This window comes from Stomoxys calcitrans, chromosome 2 (genome assembly GCF_963082655.1).
Source record: "Stomoxys calcitrans chromosome 2, idStoCalc2.1, whole genome shotgun sequence".
Classification (NCBI taxonomy): Eukaryota; Metazoa; Arthropoda; class Insecta; order Diptera; family Muscidae; genus Stomoxys; species Stomoxys calcitrans.
The window spans coordinates 7,371,834-7,388,012 of record NC_081553.1 but is presented as its reverse complement, the minus strand read 5'-3'; the positions used below and the strand labels follow the sequence as shown (position 1 = coordinate 7,388,012).

The 16,179-nt window shown below is 38.0% G+C and overlaps 1 protein-coding gene across 1 annotated transcript in view; it reads left to right on the top strand.

Annotated features, from left to right (window-relative positions):
• Positions 1–5,819: 5,819 nt before the first annotated feature.
• Positions 5,820–16,179, top strand: part of LOC106083326 (allatostatin-A receptor) — a 59,542-nt gene continuing 49,182 nt past the window's right edge. Inside the window, exon 1 of the mRNA XM_013246263.2 lies at positions 5,820–7,282. Coding sequence (XP_013101717.1) covers positions 6,737–7,282 — 546 coding nt within the window. The 5' untranslated portion in view covers positions 5,820–6,736. The remainder of the gene's footprint in view (positions 7,283–16,179) is intronic.

The following is a 16,179-nucleotide window of genomic DNA, read 5'->3' as shown; positions in this document are numbered from 1 at the left end:
GGGGATAACCACCGCTGAAAAATTTTCTGATGTCCGCGCCGGGATTTGAACCCTGGTGCTAGGCGTCATAGGCGGACATGCTAACCTCTGCACCACGGTGGCCTCCGGATGTGTGTGTCTACTTTTGTATCTCACCACTAACAATATATTAAGGTGTCAAAGAGATCGCGTGTGCTCACGTTATATGGTGTTGTGGTCTGGTGGACGGCAGTTCAAAACTCCACCCACTGTTCAATAGTCAGCCGGATCCAAAGAATGACTTGTTTGTGCATCGCAATCGCACTGAGGAATACACCATCTGATGCACTGAATTTTATGCTACTCCCAATGCCTCTAGAAATAGTGGCTAGACCACTGCTGTGAAGCAAAGGAAGCTTTCTCTTTGACCAAGCGTGTATCCTTTATACAAAGTTCCCATGTGTGGAGTTCACATTGTCTGAGCCGCTTTTTGCACCACCATTCCTGATAGAACCGATTGAAACTACGATATCCATGGTAAAAGAAGTTACATAGACTTCCAAACGGATGGTTCCAAACTACATGACCAGCTCGACTTTGGAGTGTACTCTGAAGAACTAGGACGGGTCATATCCAGAAGATTTCCCGTCCACTATTGTGTATATCAAGTGGAGATCCTTTTGCAATTAAAGAATTGGTGGAATTCCCTGGTGACCATATTTCTTAATTCAGGAACCGCCCTCGACTGTAACAAATCTCCCAACGAGATAACTGAACAATTAAAAATTCACATGTTCTGAGTGCCGGGCCACAAAGACATACCAAAGAGCAGAAGAGCTTGCGAGACTAAGAACTACCTTACACAATCCAAAGGAAATAAAATCTGTGGGTATGCCTCTAGCGGCATATAATCTAAGTTTTCAGGATCAGGGCCGAAGGGCAATGCGTCGCAGATGGTCACAAAGTGGGGGTAGCGAACTTTCCAAAATTATGCAGCCCAATTTTTACTTGAAGAGGTCTGCCACCTTGCTGTCAGTTAATTTTTGCTTTTCTCATATAACCTAAAAATAATTTAAAAACTTCCAATTAATAAAATTTCTTGTCAATTTTAGTTCCTTCGGTTAAGGGTTCTTTGCTACTCTCTTCCTTTGTCTCTTTATGGATGATGAATTAGTGAATGCATGTGTGGCTGTGTATGTGTGTGTGTGTGTATGTGAATATGGCTGTGAGCGTTTGAAGAGATTAAAGGTATTAGAATGTGGAAGGTGGCATGGTTGAGATTCCTTAACGAGTGCTTTGGGTTTGTTGATGCGTGTGTATGAGTGTTTATGTTGTTATATGTGGGGGCAAGAGAAAATGGTATGAATGGAAAATGTATGCAAATCTCTTGGAAAAACAAAAATGTATAAACTGTTGGGTCGGTAATGGTAATGGTGGCAGTGGTTGTGGTGCGGTGCTTAATCAAAATTCAAATTGTTTTAAATGAGAGTGAATCTGTTGTTTTTGCTTCTATTGTTGGTGTTGGTGGTGTTGTTGTTGTTTTTGCTATAGTTTATTTAAGTGTATGCAAAGATTCCTCTTCTATAAATTGTTCATACATACACACATAGCCTCCTACGTACGTACCTGAACTCAAAACTCTTGTTCGCACTATTCATGTGAATGGCGCCTTTCACTCGTTCTTTAGCACTTCTCGTCTGATAACTTTTTAGCACAATGCACAGTGGCTCAAAGAGCATTACAAATATTAGGGCTTTCACTCGTATGGGAAACATGATGATGAAAGCAAACAAATAAGAACTGAAGTCGGGCAAAGTCCAGAGTACCTTTGAGAAAGTCATTGAACTATGCAGGATCCAGTTGTGATAACGGATGCGGTTTTTAGATTACTCTACGCCTTACTGCAAAATCATACATATTCATATATGACTTATTTTTATATGCATTTCCGACCCTATAAAGCATATATATTCCTGATCAGCGTAAAAATCAAAGACGAAATGAAATGAAATTTGAGATAGTGAGTTGTGTAAGGCCCTTCGACATCCTTCGTAAATTTGCCCCAGATCGGTCTAGATTTGGATATAGCTGCCATAATGACCGATCCGCCGATTTAGGGTCTTAGGCCCATTAAAACCACATTAATTATCCGATGCCGCTGAAATTTGGGACAGTGAGTTGTGTTAGGCCCTTCGACATACTTCTTCAATTTGGCCCTGATCGGTACAGATTTGAATATAGCTGCCATATTGACCGATCCGCCGATTTAGGATCTTAGGCCAATAAAAACCACATTTTTTATACGATTTAGCTGAAATTTGGGACAGTGAGTTGCGTTAAGCCCTTTTACATCCTTCTTCAATTTGGCTCTGATCGGTTCAGATTTGAATATAGCTGCCATATAGACCGGTCCGCCGATTTAGGGTCTTTGGACCATAAAAGCTACATTTATTATCCGATTTTGCTGAAATTTGGGACAGTGAGTTGCGTAAGACCCTTTGACATCCTTCGTCATTTTCGCGCAGATCGGTCCAGATTTGGATATAGCTGCCATATAGACCGATCTCTCGATTTAAGGTCTTGGACCCATAAAAGGCGCATTTATTATCCGATTTCGCCAAAATTTGGGACAGTGAGTTGAGTTACGCCCTTAAACAGTATTCTTCAATTTGACCCAGATCTATTATCAAAAATAAATAATGGGCAAAAAAAATCGCGTAAAGCGAACGTAATACCTGCCTAAAGACGAAATTTTAGTTAAAAATTCACTAAAGGCAAAATTAAAAAAAAACACTGAAAAAAAATTTCTATTAAATTTGTATACATTTTCGTCATTCTGTTTTTAACACCACGAAATATGCATCTAAAACCCCATAAAGTATATATATTGCAGATCGTCATGTCATTTTAAGTCGATCTAGCCATGTCCGTTCGTCCGTCTTTCGGTCTGTCCGTCCATCCGTCGGTCCGTCCTTCCGTCTGTCCGTCCGTCTGTCCGTCCGTCCGTCCGTCCGTCCGTCTGTCCGTCCGTCTTTCCGCCCGTCCGTCTATCCAAAGCACGCTAACTTTCGAAGGATTAAAGCTATGCGCTTGAAATTTTTCACAAATACTTCTAATTAATGTAGGTCGGTTGGGATTGCAAATGGGGCCAATCGGTCCATGTTTTGATATAGTTGCCGTATAAACCGATCTTGGGTCTTGACTTCATCTTTTAGAGGGCGCAATTCTTATCCGATTTGGCTGTAATTTTGAACGTGGTGTTTTGATATCACTTCCAATAACTGTGCTAAGTATGATTCAAATCGGTTCAAAACCTGGTATAGTTGCCATAAAAACCGATCTTGGATCTTGATTTCTTGAGCCACTGGAGGGCGTAATTCTCATCCGATTTGGCTGAAATTTTGCTTAAGGTGTTTTATTACGACTTCCAATAACTGTGCTATCTATAGCGCAAATCGGTACATAACCTGATATAGCTGCCATATAAACCAATCGGGGATCTTGATTTCTTGAGCCTCTAGAGGGCATAATTCTCATCCGATTTGGCACAAATTTTGTATAACTGCTTTTTCCATGACCTTCAACATACGTGCCTAATATGGTCTAAAGCGATCAATAGCTTGATGCAGCTCCCATATAAACATATCTCCCGATTTTGCTTCTTGAGCCCCTACAAGGCGCAATTCTTACCCGATTGGACTGAAATATTACACATTGACTTCTACAATGTTCAGCCTTCATTTATGGTCCGAATCGGAATATAACTTGATATAGCTCCAAGAGCATAACAGTTCTTATTCATTATTCTTTGTTTGCCTAAAAAGAGATGCCGCGCGAATAACTCCACAAATGTGATCCATGGTGGAGGGTATATCAGATTCGGCCTGACCGAACTTATCCCGCTCTTGCTTAGGTTAGGTTTAAGTGGCAGTCTGCCATCAGACTCACTTAGACGTTTTCGTCCATTGTGATACCACAGGAACAGAAGGAGGAAGCTGCCTTCTAGTTCCTACCATTTAACCATCCAATAACTTGCGAATTCTCACATCCGCTAAATCAGACAGGTTCTCAAAGAAATGAGAATCTATAATGGAACTCCTTCTAACTGCTAGTGCGGGACACACACACAGAAGGTGTCCTATAGTCTCTTCTTCTTCGATGTCCCTACAGCTTCTGCAAAAGTCGTTGGTGGCATGTTTTCCGTTTAGACAGTGTCCAGTCATGACGGACACAATGACTGAGACCTCTGTTCTAGCGAATGACAGCAAAGCAGTAGACCTCTTCAAGACTAGATTAGGCCACATAGTTTTGGAATGCTCACAGCCCCCACCTGGTCCTGGAAATTCAGCTTACATGTCGCAAGAGGCATACCCACAGTATCCAGTGTCCCTGGAATGTGTAGGGACATTGGAATCTTACGCTCTTACTTATTTATTCAAAATATTTTTAAAATTTAATTTTTTTAAATCATTTTTTACTACTTCGCCCGACTCCGATTCCGCAGCTCTGGTTTTTACTTGATTATCCTTTATTTACTCTCGCCACACAGTTTTTCGCAATTCTTCTCACTGCACAATTTAAAGGCAATATATTCTGGGGAAATTTTCCATTGAAATGAAAACAATAGATCCCATATTCAATTCAGCATTTTTTTTTTAATCCAATGTATTTTGTATTCCTCAATTCATTTGATTATGGCATTGTTAATGCAGAAGATATGTAGCAAGTTGGGCATACAAAGTTTAACCCATGTTTGTGTCCAATATGCCTTTATGAGAGAATGGAACATAAAACCAATTTGCAAAGAATAAATCTGTGCATCTTTAGTTGCTTATTTGTGTTGCGTGGGACAAAGTAAACGGATCCCTTTCAACCACTGTGAACATTTTGTAATTTGCCAACACACATCCATATACTTAATGCAAACAATATTAACAGCTTAAATTTGTAATAGGCGCTACTGAAGATATGTTTTGGAGTTATCAGGTTCCTAGCTCCAAAATAAACTAAATCATATTTAAGATCAGAAGTATCATTGAAATCTAAGTCAGGAATTCTGTAAAATTTATATTTGCTTTCCTGCCCAAAGTCGGTTCATGTCCGGTTCTGTGTCACCACCAAAGTGCCGGTGTCAGTTAATCGCGATACCCGAGCAATGACATAGGAAATGCTCCAAAGTCTCATCATGTTCCTTACATGCCCTACAACTAAATATTTTGCATAAGTGAGCTCGTAGTCCTATGTGTACCGTTGTGATACCGGAGGCCATACTGATCTCCTTTTTACTTCCTATCAGTAATAGCCTCGCCTTCTCATGATGCAGATCTCCCCATAGGATTTTCGCCGTCCAACCTACAGTTCTGCAGTTCCACAGACTAAGGATTAACCAGCTGTTACCTAATAGAGTTGGTGAGAGTTTTTACCATTTGTTATTTATTAAAAGCAGGACACCCTATTACATAACGATATAAAATTTACTATTTGTTCTCATTTCAAAAACACCTTTTGGTGTCTTTGTCTTCTTACACTTGTGGATCAGCAAAACACACTCGCTGCTAAACAGGCAACCCATCCAAGCAACCCGAACCACGATATACAAATGTCTGTCTGCTACAAGCAGCAACCAAATGGATGAATTTGTTGTATGGAGAACAGCAAAGTTTGGTGTGTTTGCCCCCCCTACTTTATTTGGAGTGTGCGAATAGGGGTGTGTGGCTGTGTGTGTGTGCGTGAGTATTTGTTTATTCACGACAATCGCATTTGGACACTGCAGGCAGCCACACACAGTTGCCATACAAAAGATACACGAACATACACCACTGACTGGCTGGTTGGCTGGCAAAAATCAGACAACCAAGCAAGGCATCATCTCTAGTTTTACGGCTGCCACTTGTGATGGTGGCGCTGCTCCCAAAGATGCAAAGGTAAACAGACCATCACAGTTGTGTTTTGGTGATGAACGGGAACAGTTTAAAGAAAATAGCCCTGAGAAAAAGTGCCAAACCAATGTAGTCTGTAGTCACCCATAAGCCAAGAAAGAGGTCATTTGCGATTATCGATGAGTATTTCGAAGATCCAAAGCACGTAATTTTTGTGTATAGACGATATTCGGTCTGTCTAGCGGTCACGCAACCATTGCCATATGTCAACTGTCTGGTGGAGGCATAATACAAAAAAATACAATTTGACAAAACCAATGACCTTGAAAATGAGCCTAAACAGGAATAAACGGGAGTAACGGAAGCCGGATATAAACTTAGGCGGAAGTCATACACATTGCGATTTTTAAAGTGGCAACATTGTTTTTAGACATTCAGTGCGTACGTGGTGTTTATGTGTTTGTCAAAGATTATGTGGCTTTATAAGGATGTGTGTGTGCGTGCGCGTGTGTATATGACTTGGCAATTGTGTCACTGCGAGTGTGAGAATTGAAAGTGTTGATCTGGAAAATCGAAAACTTGGCACTTGTTACAAAAGGCCAAATGTAAACAGCCAACAAACACAAGGCATATGAGGGAAAACAAACATTGACGAGCTTTTTGGGTTTGCGGTCACAAAAAAAAATTATATTTCACGTGAATAATTCACGGTCCTTGAAAACAAAGTTCAAAGATTCACCAAATATCTTTGAAAAATCTGCTCAACAAAGTGAACATGGATTTGAGATTTGAGACACATATGGGGATATCCTTTTACTCAAGGAAACCAAATTAAAAATAAAAAAAAAAAAAAACTAAAATCCTACTACTTACACCATCATCATTCCTCGTTGTCTGCAATGGCGGATATATACTTTGAAAACACCACGCTTTTCTATCATCCCACCATTTCGACATCTACTGAATTGGTGCAACCTGATGACAACGATATTTATCCCGAAATAAGTCGACTCGTTCGCATCATAGTACCCCTCTGTTTTGGACTTATAGCCCTAACTGGCTTTTTTGGTAACACACTGGTCATTTTGGTGGTGCTGCTCAATCAACAAATGCACTCGACCACCAATTTGCTGATCGTTAATTTGGCCATTGCCGATCTTTTGTTCGTGGTCTTTTGCATACCCTTCACCGCCACCGATTATGTTGCCGATACCTGGCCTTTTGGCGATCTCTGGTGTCGCATTGTCCAATATCTGATTGTGGTCACAGCTTTTGCCAGCATCTATACCTTGGTGCTCATGTCAATTGATCGATTTTTGGCGGTTGTCCATCCCATTCGCTCGCGCATGCTGCGAACGGAGAAAATCACAAAAATTTGCATTTGCGCCATATGGGGAGTGATATTGACGATATTGCTGCCAGTTGCACTTTCACATGGAATTGTGGTAAGTCCTTAGAACACACACGTCGGAAAAAAACTTTGGGGGAAAAATGGGTCTAAATCGATTATATAAAAGTAAAAAGTCGTTAAGTTCAACCGGGCTAAACTTTGGATACCCACCACCTCGGGTATATATATAAACAACCTTATGTCAGAATCCGGTGCATGCATAATTTATGCTCCCATAGCAGCTTTATCGAAATATGGTCCGATTTGGACCAAATTCGACATGGTTATTGAGTGGTCTAATAAGTACAAGTCATTTTTCAATATTGCAGAACAAAATATTGCTCCTTTTGGTAGCCATATCCAAATATAGACCGATCTGAACCATATACGACACGGATGTCGGAAAGCCTAACATAAGTCACTGTGTCAAATTTAAGCGAAATCGGATTATAAATGTGCTTTGTATGGGGCCAAGACATTAAATTGAGAGATCGGCCTATATAGCAGCTATACCCAAATCTGAACCGATCACGGCCCAATTGCAAAAATATGTCGAAGGGCCTAACACAATTCACTGTCCCAAATTTCGGCGAAATTGCATAATAAATGTGACTTTTATGGGGTCAAGACCCTAAATCGATAGATCGGTCTATATGGCAGCTATATCCAAATCTGAACCGATTTGCGCCAAAATACAGAAAGTTATCGAAGAGCATAGCACAACCCACTGTCCCAAATTTCGGCGAAATCGGACAATAAATGCGCCTCTTATGGGCCCAAAACCATATATTGAGAGATCGCGCTATATGGCAGCTATATCCATATCTGAACCGATCTGAGCCAAATTGAAGAATAATATTTAAGGGCCTAACACAACCCTCTGTCTCAAATTTTGGCGAAATCTGACAATAAATGAGCCTTTTTAGGCCCAAAACCATAAATCAAGAGATCGGTCTATATGGCAGCTATATCCAAAATTAAGAAGGGTGTCAAGTAGTCTAACGCAACTCACCGTCTCAAATTTAAGCAAAATCGGGAAATAAATGCGCCTTTTATGGGCCTAAGACCCTAAGTCGGCCGATCGGTCTATATGGGGCCTTTATCAAGTTATAGTCCGATATAGCCCATCTTCGAAGTTTACCTGCTTATGGACAAAAAAAGAATCTGTGCAATGTTTCAGCTCAATATGTCTATTTTTAAAGACTGTAGCGTGATTTCAACAGACAGTCGGGCAGACGGACGGACATGTCTAGATCGTCTTCGATTTTTGAGCTAATCCAGAATATTTCGATGTGTTACAAACGGAATTACAAAATGAATACGCCCCCATCCTTCGGTGGTGGGTATAAAAATGAAAGTGTTGCGCTTTGTTTGTTTGTCTGTTCCGTATAGACTCGAAACGATTGGAGCTCCCGGTAAAAATATGGCACTTAATTTTTGGATATCCGAAGGGAGATTTGGGTGCGGACTTACCACCATTTTCAAAAACGCCAGATCTCGGAGATGGGTGTAAGCAAAATTTTGTTTGCGACCTTATGGTACCCCAAAAACACGAAATTGGTATAAAATTTTGGGGTCACATATACTTGGGGGGACGCCCCATCCCAAAACCTACCCGAACGGACATGTTTACCGATTGGGACAATATGGGTATAAAATTAAAGGTACTATAAAGTAAAGTACGAACTTGGCATAAAAATGTCATCCTAAGTATCGAGGGGGTCCCACTCCCAAAAACGCCGTCCAACCGGACACCGCCTTGAACGAATTGGGTATCAAATGAAAGGTATTTCAAAGCAGAGTACAAATCTGAAAAAAAGAATGTATTCCAAAATACCCCAAGCAGGACATATTTACCGATTGCGACAATATGGTATTTGGGAGCTAAATACGAATATGGTATTAAAAATTGGGTCCAAGTACCTAGGGAGCCGTCCTAAACCCAAAACCGCCCCAAAAGTACCGCAAAAAATCAAAAAGGGCCGATGGGGGCAATATGGGATTCAAATGAAAGGTTTTCGGGAGAAGAATGCGAATATGGTGTAAAAAATTAAATACAAGTATCTAAGGCACCGACCTAAGCCCAAAACCGCACAAAAAGTACCGCCCAAAAAGCGGACCGATCGGAACAATATGAAAAGTATTCTTGAGCAGAGTACGAATATGATTATCGAACATTAAAATTTGGGTGTAATTATCAAGGGGACCGCCCAAAACCAAACTCGTCCCAAGGGAGCATATTAGACGATCTTGAAAATATGGAACTCAATTAAAAGGTATTCGGGGGTAGATTACGAATAAAGTATTAAAAATGAGGTTCAAGTGAAAAGAGATGGCCTACTTCCCAAAATACCTCCAAAAATATGAATATTTGTCAATCACAGCTATAGGAGGTTCAATAAACTGTATTTGGTAGGAGATAAACAAACTGTACTTGGAAGATGCATATGGAACTAAGTAAGAAGCTTATTTTTGGTAGATGGCTAATGAGGCCGCAGCAGAGCAGCCCGTTTACAGCTTCTTTGATATAGAAATAAACACAAAAACCACTGAACCGATTTTCATACATTTTTCACAGATGATAGAGATTAGTCCCTGGTGAAAAAAGTGTACCTGATTTAGTGATAACAAAAATTTTCAAAAACGCCAGATCTCGGAGGTGGGTGCATCGCCACATTATGTTAACCCAAAAACACAAAATTGGTGTAAATCTTTGGGGTTAAATAACCTGGGGGGACGCTCTACCCCAAAACCCACCCAAACGTACATTTCTACTGATTGAGACAACATAGCTATCAAATGAAAGGTTTAAGAGTAGAGTACGAAATTGATATAACAGAGAGCGAACTTGATATAACAGAGTACAAACTTGATAAAACAATTTGCAGGCCAGAAAGTTTTATATATAACCAGTAAGGAAAGGCAAAAGTCGAGCGGTGCCGACTATATAATACCCTACACCACCTAGTGCATGTAGTTCTTTTTATATATAGAACTTATCTCGAGATCTAGTCAGACTTTAATTTGGATACCAATTGAAATAGCAATTTAGAACCTTGTAAGATTTTCCTACCATAGGATAAAAGATTTGGATTTCCACATCTTTAAAAGGCCATATCGGATAAAAGATTATATGGGAGCTATATCGAAACCTGTGCCAATTTTAATGACACATACTGGAACGTCAAATAGAGCATCTTACGCCCTAGATTGTAGAGATGTGACCAAAATTTTTTTACTGCCTTAAAAGTCCATATCCATATTGGAGGCCACCGTAGCGCAGAGGTTAGCATGTCCGCCCATGACGCTGAACGCCTAGACTCGAATTCTGGCGAGACCATCAGAAAAAAAATGTCTGCGATGGTTTTCCCGTCCTGATGCTGGCAACATTTCTGAGGTACTATGCCATGTAAAACTTCTCGCCAAAGAGGTGTCGCACTGCGGCACGCCTTTCGGACTCGGCTATAAAAAGGAGGCACCTTATCATTGAGCTTAAATGTTACGACATCAAAAATAGAAATTATATAAAAACAAACAAATTACAATTAAAACTACAAATCAGCAAAATTATTTGGAACGACATTTAAGATTCCAAATAATTTTATACATTCGATTTTGTTATTTCCAAAATTCCAAATAATTTTATACATTAAATTTTATTATTTCCAAAATCGGATATGTCATCACAAAATATTTTGCATCAACCCAATTGTTAAATTGTTTGTAACGACAATGTTGCGATTCCAAATAATTTCACTCTTTCAATAAAAATGCTTTGTAAGACATTTTGAATCCAACACTTAAAATTCCATAGACTTTTATAACACTGTTTCGTTCCCAACAACGATGGAAGCAGGAAACGAAACAGACTTAACAAATAAGCAAGAACCAAAAACGCTTTGTAAGATATTTTTAAGTAATATAAGTCATTGTGGACAACTAACATGTAGAATGAAATAACATTAATAAAACAGAATTATTCTCACCTCCAAATCGCTTGGACGTTTTTTTATTTTGAGTTGCCCTATCGAAATAATCGAAGGGATTACGATTCAATTTTTTTTATTTCAATATCGAGTTGAAATAATAAGTGGCGCAGTCGGTAGGATCCGCGCAAAGGATCCTCGGTGTAAATTAATTAAACCGTACCCCTTTGTTCGTTTTTACGCATTAACGCGGTGAAAGAACTCAATGTGCATTCAATAAGTTAAGTAAATCAATAAGCAAATGAAAGTGAAACGTGACAAATAAACTAAAGTGAAAGATAAGAAAATTAAACAAATCAATTAAATAAAGAAAAACTGTTTATTAAAATAAACAAAGATATTAAAAGAAGAGTTTTATTTTAATAGAACAAATAAAAAAAAAACACAACTGCTAAACGATCAAAAAAAGAAAAAACAATTGCGAAACGAACATACAACAGTGAAATCTAAGATCAACAAAGACTACAACACAAAGAGGAAGTGTCTATTAAAATCTAATCTGTGAAATTTCCCAAGAAAAGAACCAATTCCAATATTGACAACACAGGATGAAGATCCACAGCAATCAACTGACATCAAAATTTTAGACGACAAAAAGCCAACCCAACATCTAACAACATCTAATACCAAAAAAGAACCAATTCCAATATTGACAACACAGGACGAAGATCCACAGCAATCAACTGACATCAAAATTGAAGACGACAAAGTAGCCAACCCAGCATCTAACAACATCTAAGTAAGCCTAGATCTAATTCTATATACGTTTTATTTATATTGTGAAATGCATTCTTAAATTTTATGAAAATATTACCGAATTGTCCTTTGAATCTAGATAAATTCATTAAGGTTAATTTTTATTTAAAAGTAAGAAAATTCTCTCAATATATTGCTGCGATTCCCATTTTAATAAAAATTAATAAACAAAAAGAGAATATCTTTGAACAAAAACCTTGGGTAAAATTTTTTTTTTCCTTCTCTAAAGTGACATTCAAATTGATTAATTAGTTTTTCTTTTGTTCGATATTTTGTTTCAAAATTACGAATGTAGAAACATATTTAACAATTACACTAGACAGCGGTAAACATTTTTTTTTTCCCCAGTATAAACTTTTCGCTTGACGATATGGCTACTGACACTTCAAATCCACCTCCTCTATCTGTTAGAATTGATCCCCTTAAATATTTAGGAAACCTTCCAGAATTCAGTGGAGACTATAGAGATCTCCAAACTTTTATCAATTTAATAGACAGAGTCCACCCTATCCTTAGAGCTTACGATGAACCATCTCAATATCTGTTCTCTGACATCATAAAAGGCAGACTAAGAGGGAAAGCTAGGGAAATTGTTGAGATAAATTGCCAGGCCGAATCCTGGAACGATGTAAAACAGATCCTTATAAATAATTTCGGCGACAGACACAGCTTAGAGGAATTGTTCGACAAACTGAAGAGCGTGACGTTCAGATCAAATAGTGTTGAATTTTATAATGAAATTAAAACTGGCCTTAGGAGTTTAAATAACAAGACGATTACCCTACTAGGATCGGGCCCAGCAACAAGTGAATGTGCTAGGAATAACATGAAAACGGCGTTGGGGATATTCAGGGAAAAATTGCCCGAACCCATGAAGACTATAATAACATGTAGAAATCCAGACTCTCTGGAAACTGCTATGGATATACTGTTTCAGTCCGGATATGCTTATACTACACAGGCAAATGGTATCTTCAATTCTAACATGAGACAACCGAACAGATCAAACAATTCATACCAAACCCAATATAAAGGTCAGGAAAATAAAACAGACAAGCGTCAACCCCAGAATAATAACAGACAGCAACAAAATAATTCGTATCAAAATAATAGATATAATCAAGGAAATAATAGCTACAAACCGGTACAAAATCAGGGCAATCAATATAATAAAAGCTTTCAGGGTAATAGTTTTCAACAAAGGGATAACAATTACCAACCAAACAAATACAATGGAAACCCTCCTAAACAGCATAATAATCAATATTATCCTCAACAAAATATTCGAAACCCTAACTACTACCAAAGAAACAACCTACCACCTGCAGAACCAATGGATATAAATATGGTGCAGAACAATGATCAAATCAACGTTAATAACCAATATACTTATGGCAACAATTGGGAGGAGCAGATCACAAAACAAGAACAGATAGAATACCAAGGACCCCCTTCTAATTACCAACCAGCAGATAACCCTGCTCGAAATAATATCGAATCATCCCAAAATTTTCTTACAGTAGCCTCCGGGGAAAATTACCCCATATAATCGTGAAAGATTATTTAAAGTTCATTATAGATACCGGAGCAACTCATTCAATAGTGAATCCCGGTTTATGCGACCCAAAATGGAAAATAAAGACAGGACCCTTGACCTTGAAAACACTGCAAAATCGCGTCGAAACCACTACCATTTACCGTGTTCCTTTATTCTCTGAACTAGGAGATGATAAGGAAAATTTTGACCTAATAGAATGTAAATTCCACGATTATTATGACGGAATAATTGGGAATGATGTTCTAAAACGTTTTGGGGCAATAATAGACTACACGAGCGACAGTTTGATGATAAATGATAAGAAAATTCCCTTATTTTATGCGGGCACACACACAGTACAATTTATAATACCAGAAGAAAATGGACTTGTTCATTTTTCAGAACAACGAAACAACACGGGAAGCGTAATCCTAAAAGAAGGCATATACAATGTCCAGAATTTTAAACTTGAAATACAAACGTCTATAGATAGTTTAGACCAAATCTATCTTAATACTGATGCAATAACATCAGTGAATTCCAAGAACTTTTATATTGTGAATGAAGAATTTCAACAAACAGAACCAATTCTTCAACAGATCCGTACATCGCACATGAATTCAGAAGAAAAATCCCAAATATTAAGAATTATAAAAGAATACCAACATGTATTCTATGAACCAAATTCTAAGCTAACCTTTACTGGTGAAATAAAGCACAAAATAGATACGATCGACAACATTCCAATTTGTACAAAAACATACCGATACCCCTACATCCATAAGGATGAGGTACAAAAGCAGATACAGGAGATGCTTGACAACGGAATAATTCGACATAGCAGCTCACCGTATTCCGCACCAATATGGATCGTTCCTAAAAAGGAAGATGCCAGCGGTGATAAAAAATGGAGATTAGTCGTGGACTACAGGAAATTGAATGAAGTGACCATCAACGATCGGTATCCAATACCAAACATTGATGAAATCCTCGATAAATTGGGGAAAAGTATGTATTTTACTACTTTAGATCTAGCAAAAGGATTTTACCAGATCGAAGTTGAAGAATCTGATGTGCATAAAACTGCGTTTACTGTGGAAGGTGGGCACTATGAATTCTTAAGAATGCCCTTCGGACTTAAAACAGCCCCCGCGACCTTCCAACGACTAATGAACACTGTATTGAAGGATTATATTAACAAAATATGTCTCGTTTATCTTGACGACATTATAATATTTTCTACTTCACTTCAAGAGCACATAGAGTCTTTGAAACTTATCTTTAATTGCCTGCAGAACGCGAACCTAAAAGTTCAACTAGATAAGTCCGAATTCTGTAAAAGAGAAACACAATTTCTTGGACATATCGTAACTCAAGATGGTGTGAAACCAAACCCATCAAAGGTAGAATGCGTTGTAAATTTTCCGATACCAAAGACACCAAAACAAATTAAGCAATTTCTTGGACTTACGGGATATTACCGGAAATTTATTAAAGATTATTCTCATCTAACCAAACCCATGACCAAATACTTGAAAAAGGATGCCAAATTGAACATAGTAGACCCATCATATCTCCAATGTTTCGAAACTTTGAAAAAGATTTTAACTAATGATCCTATCCTAGTATATCCAGATTTTTCTAAAATATTCACTCTAACCACAGACGCCAGTAATTATGCCCTTGGTGCAGTACTATCACAAAATGATCGACCTATATGTTTTGGAAGCCGAACCTTAAACGAACATGAAATAAACTACAGTACTATCGAGAAAGAGTTATTAGCCATAGTCTGGGCTACTAAATATTTTCGACCCTATCTCTTTGGTAGAAAATTTATAATAGAAACCGACCACAAACCCTTGACATGGTTATTTTCGATAAAGGAACCTAACTCTAAACTGGTTCGTTGGAGATTGAAATTATCAGAATTCGATTATGAGATCAGATACAAGAAAGGCACCAAAAATGGAAATGCTGATGCACTTTCCAGAATAAGACCCGAAACAGCAGAAATAAACACAATTGAAGAAAATACAATGATCACAGAATGCAAAACCCCGATAAATTTCTATAAGAACCAAACTATAATCAGGAAAATTACATCAGGCTCGACCAAAATAAGATCATTGACTATATTTAGAAAAATTAGAAAAATATTTTACTTTAAGGAATTAGACAGAGCTTCAGTTATAAAATTGTTGAAAACCCACTTTCATCCTACCCAAGTCAACGCAATAATTATCGACGATCCCTTCTTCAATATATTCAGTACCACGTACAGCGAAATATTTTCGAATGATAATGGATTAAAGATAGTAAGATGTACAACTCTACTCGAAGATATTGAAGATGAATTAAAATTAACAGAACTAATTAAAGCAGAACACTTGGACAAAAACCACAGAGGCATCCAAGCTGTTTACGAAGAATTAAAACTGAGGATCTACAACCCAAAATTGAAACTTAGGACCACACAATTCATAAATAACTGCGAAGTATGCAATATTGAAAAATACGATAGAAATCCGCCTAAAATACCGCTTCAGATAACTGATACACCGTCAAAACCTAGAGAAATCATACACATAGACGTATTTTACTCCTTGAACAAAAGTCTTTTTATGACGTCTATAGATAAGTTTTCTAAATATGCAATGGCATATCGGATAA